The following is a 6,000-nucleotide window of genomic DNA, read 5'->3' on the forward strand; positions in this document are numbered from 1 at the left end:
CCACCCTACTCGTGCTCTCCACTCCATCTACCACCCTACTCGTGCTCTCCGCTCCATCTACCACCCTACTCGTACCTCTCACTCCCGTCTTCAAGACTTTTCTCGAGCTACACCTACTCTCTGGAATACTCTGCCCTGGAACACTAGGTCAATTCACAACTTCTCCACCTTCAAACGTGCCCTAAAAACACATCTTTTCAGGCAGGCTTATCAAGCTACCTAAAATGACTTTTCCCAGACTAAACCTCCCCCCACCAACTCCTCTGGCCTAAAATCGATCCTCTAATAGTCCCAAACCCGAAGCAGATCGGCCGGCACCACTCCTGTCAGTTCAATAATGTCTCACATTCTACTTATCACAATCAACTACCTTATGTGTCACCCCCAATTCCTCATAGATTGTAAGCTCTTGCGAGTGTTTCAGTTGCATATTAGTCAGTTAGTTTTGTTTCGTACATGAACCCTATGAGTTTGTAAAGCGCTGCGGAATATGGTGGCGCTATATAAATACATTTTATTATTATTATTAGGTCAGGACAGGTTTTCAGCCATATATGCCCCCTTTCCTGTAAAGCCTCATCATCATGTGCTAAGCTTCCCCCCCATAAATAGAAGTCAGCGGGCACGACACATATTGTAGATTATATTACATTATCTCCATCTGTCTCAGACACATTTTCAGTTTTGCAGAATTAAAAGTTCGGGTTACTCCTCATCACCCCTGTGACAGTTTCCTACCGCTCCCCCCTCAGTCGGTGTTATTTACATACAGATGAGAGACATGGTTTAAAGCATAATTAATGTCATCTCCTCCAAAAAATGAATTAGTGTTATATTTAATCAAAGTGGTTTCCATAGCAACTGCAGCAGACGCTCTCGCGGGACTCGGGCCGACATGCGATTCTAGAGCTTTTTGTGTCTCTACATCTCTGGTCTTGATCTGTTCAGGATCCTTCACCCATTCTGTTAATTAAGCACAATGGACGCTCCAGTCACTGACTGCTCCTCTCCTATTCACGGCAGGTTCCAATCTTATAACATTTTAATTGCGACTGAGACAGATTTGGGATAGTCTATGACATTTACAGCATTTTGCAGATTTCTTCTGTGGGACAAATTTATTAAAACTGTAAAAAAATAAAGCTATTGTTGTAGCCCATGGAAGCCAATCACAGCACATCGTTCATTTTACCGGAGCAATTTAAGAAATTAAACTTGGGCTCTGATTGGTTTCTAAGGCCTAAAAAAGTTTTTCTTTTTGACAGCTTTGATAAATGAAGTCCACTTAGCATGTTTCAGTTTTCAAGGTCTCTGCATGCTGCCATTGAATTAGAACATTCCTATTTACGCCCAGAGACTAAAAACTATCCTAATCTAATACTTTTCACAGCTGAGGTTTGGTTACAATTGTATCTAGACAATCATTTTTGAGCTTAAAGAGGACATGTCACTAGGGTTGAGCGAATTGCGCTTCAGATCCAGGATTGGAACTCGATTAATTCCCCAACTTCATTTTAATGCTGTAAGGAGACCTGTTTTAGTCCGTTGTGCGGCCGTCCCATGCATTGGGAACTGCAATTGCAACATCCGTGGAGCGGGCCGGACCCATTCAACTTAAATGGGTCCGTGGTCTGTCCGCACTGCAAAAAAAATGACATGTCATATTTATTTGCGGTGCGGAACAACGGAAAGAAACACTCCGTAGTGCTTCTGTTGTTCTGTTCCGTGACTCCGTTCCGCATCTCCAGAGATGCTGACCCAGTCAAGTGAATGGGTCCACATCCATGATGCGTGGTGCACGCGGCCGGCGGCCGTGGATTGCCGACCCGCTGTGTGCATGAGGCCTTAAAATGTTTTTAAAGTTGTAGAATCGAAGGAAGAAGTTCTTCACTGAAATCTCGTGAGACTTCGGACTTAACAAAGTTTACCTCCGCGGAAACCATACATTTTAATGCTGTATGGAGACAGGTCTCCGTACATTATTAAAACAAAGTTGGGGAACAAATCGACTTTGAATCTTGGATCCAAAGCACAATTCGCTCACCCCTACCTGTCACCACTCCTGACATGTCAGTTTTAGTAACTACGGTACTTGCATTCCCCGTGTAATAACAATGCTGGAGCATCTGTTCTTGTGACTATATGTTGTGCCATTCCTGTATTATTCCTGCTAGAAGTTTACAAATAAATTGTCAGCAGTCTGCAATAAAGTTACTGCTGGGTGTTACCAGTAGCGGGTGTGTCTGACTCTGTCCAATCAGTGCTACTGGTGTCAGACTGTGCAGGGACACACCCCCAACTGGTAACACCCATCTGTACCTTTACTGCAAGCTGTTGACGATTCATTCATAACTTCTAGTAGAAATAATAAAGGAATGGCACATCAGTCATAAGAATATATGCTCCAGAATTGTTATTACATGGAGAATACATGTATTTACTAAGGGCTTCTTCACACTTGCGGCAGGACGGATCCGGCAGGCTGGTCTCCCTGTCGGATCCGTCCTTCCGCTGTTTCGCCGTATCGCCGGACCGGCGCTCCATCCCCATTGACTATAATGGGGACGGGGGCTGAGCTCTGGCGCAGCACGGCGGTGCACGGCGAAAGCCGCCTGATTAAAAAGTCGGACATGCAGGACTTTTTAGTCCGGCGGCTTTCGCTGTGCACCGCCGTGCAATGGGGACGGAGCGGCGGTCCGGCGGCTCGGCTAAACAGCGGAAGGACGTATCCGACAGGGAGACCAGCCTGCCGGATCCGTCCTTCCGCAAGTGTGAAGGAGCCCTAAAACAGACATGTCAGTAGAGGTGACAAACTCCAAATTGATACATTCTACCTGCACTGATACATTGTAGCAACTATCAGGACAGGAAAGACAATTTTGCTGATGTATTTACAGTAGTTCACATAGAATTGTCTACCTGGATACATCGTAACAAATTTGACACCTCTGAATGTAAATAGTGTGCTTATTCACTGACAGCAAGCATAGATATACAAAATGGTGAAGAACACATGAGGCAGACTACTAATCCTATAGGTGGTGTTAACCTAGAACAGTTGTCTAAACCTGCACCAGATTTGTCACAGGGACTCATGCTGGATGATACATTTGGTGCTTAGGCCTTATTCACACTGTCAGTATTCGGTCAGTGATTTCCATCAGTGATTGTGAGCCAAAACCAGGTGCGGCTCTAAACACAGCACAGAAGAAGATCTTTCCCTTATTCCTTATGTCGGTGAAGGCTCCAAACTTGGATTTGGCTCACAATCACTGATGGAAATCACTGACGTGTGAATAATGCCTTACTATGAGAGGCTATGCCTCTTTCCCTTTAAGCTAAACCTGGGCCTTTTTCGAATGAGTCAGAAAAAGTTATAGTCAGTCTAGTTAGCCAAATTGCGCCACTTTTTAGAAAGATATATCAGTAAATTTGTGCCATAACATATTACAAATTTGCAGAAGCGTAACCATTGTACGAAACGGTGGATATGCTGGATACCGCTGGTCCCTGCGGATTGTCTTTATAGTTCAGTTTTATTATTTAAATCCACTGTATGATGCAAATCTTTACAGTATTCCAATACACTTCAAGTATCAATCCCTCGCAGTTTAAGATCTCTGCTTTCTGTAACCCAAAAGGACACCCTTCCAGTGGCTCAGCTCATTACAAGTGACCCCTGCAATGTAAAATGTCCACTGAAAATGTCAGTGTATTGAAAATTTGCTACTAAAATCCATGAAACTAATTAGATAAATGACGTTAATTCTGAGGGTGTATTCATCTAGTGTGCAAAACCCACAATATCACCGCAGCAGGTGATACACACTGAATGTGCTGCCTCTAAATGATGTATTATCGATCCTGAAATGACAGCTTCTCTTCCTCCACAGGACCCAACCAACGGCTACTACAGCGTCAACACCTTCAAGGACCACCACTCAACCCCAACCATCTCCTTATCCAACTGCCAACCAGATGTACGACCAGCAAATAAGCAGCGGGTGCCTACAGGCATGTCCTTCACCAACATCTACAGCACACTGAGCGGCCAGAACCGCCTGTACGATTACAGTCAGCGCTTTGTCCTCGGCATGGGCAGCAGTTCCATCGAGCTTTGTGAACGTGAGTTCCAGAGGGGCTCAATGAGCGACAGCAGCTCCTTCCTGGACACTCAATGTGACAGCAGTGTCAGCAGCAGCGGGAAGCAAGATGGCTATGTTCAGTTCGACAAGTCCAGCAAAGCGTCTGCTTCCTCGTCCCACTACTCCCAGTCGTCCTCTCAAAACTCAGACCCGAGCCGGCCACTTCAGAGGAGAATGCAGACACATGTGTGACCATGGGCCTTATGTGAAATGCATTGGAGGTAGGAGGAGAAGGACGTTCAGCAGTAGTTAAGGCTTATGGGAAGGACTTCGGACATTCTGAAGCCAGGATATAAGAGTTGTGTGGAGCCTCTTGAGATATTTATCTAGTTTTATATTTATATGAAAAAAAGGAGAGAGGAGGATCTCCATACTGTACAAAGCACTTTGTTCTATGGAGTACAACAAGCCATGCTTCTATTCTTTAGGTGGGTGGGAATTAACTGTTTTATAGACTCTATCCCCAGAAAAACAAAAATGTCAAAAAAACGCCAAGCTTCCAGTCATGTGTGGAGCTGCGGCACAACATGAAGCAGGAATCTAGCCATTAGTAAGCACAATGCTGATGATAAATGCGGATAATGGCAGGGTAGGAGAGGACACAATGACCCTGGAGGGGGACGCCACCAGTTCATGTAGCCATAAGCTGCCTATTCATGACAAGGGAAAGTCCCAATCTATTCCGTGTATCGCCCAGCATATAAATATATATATATATATAAAATGCTACAATTAGTAGTTGATTAAATCTCTTATAAATGGTACCCATCCCCATTATGCCCTAGAACTTTGTAGGAAAATTCCCCCACGTCAGGGGATGTGGCTGTAGGAAACAATGGAGCAGATTTTGATATTTTTTTTGTATTAACTTCTTTAATTTTGTCATGGTTTATTTAAAAAAAAAATTTAAAAAAATCTCCAGTTTCAGGGACTATAAGGACTGGAGTCATCGGTTCCCATTTTGTCTCTTCTCCACATCTATCAAGGACCCTTCACATGAGAGACATCACGCACTTATAGTTTATATGGTTATTTTATACTGTTCATACATTGTTTCTACTCATGATGAAGTGGTATAAACTGATCTGAGGGTGTTGATGGGTACCGCGATGGGTGCTGACCATGGGCCAGGTCACATTATCTCTGGATAAAACCATTCCATGATGACCAGAGCACAAAATGTGGAATGGTAATGGAGTGTTATGTGTTATCCTTCAATAAAATAGGCAATGTGTGTGTCATAGTGGGGTTGGCCATGTTTGTTGGATATCTATATATACATATCTTTTAATAAATCTTTGTCCGAGCACAGGACAGCCAGTCGCTGTTGTCACGCAGTCTCGAATGTACTTATTGCCGCAGCAGCGGTGTTCAGTCATGTGATCACAAGTCAATAGGAACAAAGACAATTACAACAACAACAACTGCTATGTCATCATTCTATGTTCCTGGTTCAGTCACTTGGAAGCTTATTACACGTATGTATCACAAAAGACCATAAATCCATCATCAGTAGGACCTGATAGGTGCTGGATTATCAGAAGGTCATAGAAAAGGCTACCAAAATAATTTATAAGTAACCTTCAAAAACACAGACACATTGGTCCAGATTTACTAATGGTAAAGATGGTGTAAGCTTGGACAAGCTGTCTGGACCTGCACCAGGCTAGGAGAATACATGTGGTGCAAGGACAGACTATGCCAACTATTGGTTGGCTTCATTTAAGACAGATTTTACACCAGAATTGCACCAAAGTGTTGGTGTTAAATGTAACATCCAAGGCTCTTCCCTCTTTCCCACAAAGCTCTCCCAACGTTTTACTAAGGCCACTTGTCAAGTATGTTGAAAAAAGTG

At 43.7% G+C, this 6,000-nt stretch overlaps 1 protein-coding gene across 2 annotated transcripts in view; it reads left to right on the forward strand.

Annotated features, from left to right (window-relative positions):
* Positions 1-5,468, forward strand: part of KIRREL3 (kirre like nephrin family adhesion molecule 3) — an 863,226-nt gene extending 857,758 nt beyond the window's left edge. For both annotated transcript variants that reach the window (XM_044281769.1, XM_044281770.1), the window contains one exon: positions 3,894-5,468. In XM_044281769.1, the coding sequence (XP_044137704.1) occupies positions 3,894-4,337 (444 nt within the window). In that variant the 3' untranslated portion in view covers positions 4,338-5,468. The remainder of the gene's footprint in view (positions 1-3,893) is intronic.
* The last annotated feature ends 532 nt before the right edge of the window (positions 5,469-6,000 follow it).

This window comes from Bufo gargarizans, chromosome 2, assembly GCF_014858855.1.
Source record: "Bufo gargarizans isolate SCDJY-AF-19 chromosome 2, ASM1485885v1, whole genome shotgun sequence".
NCBI lineage: Eukaryota > Metazoa > Chordata > Amphibia > Anura > Bufonidae > Bufo > Bufo gargarizans.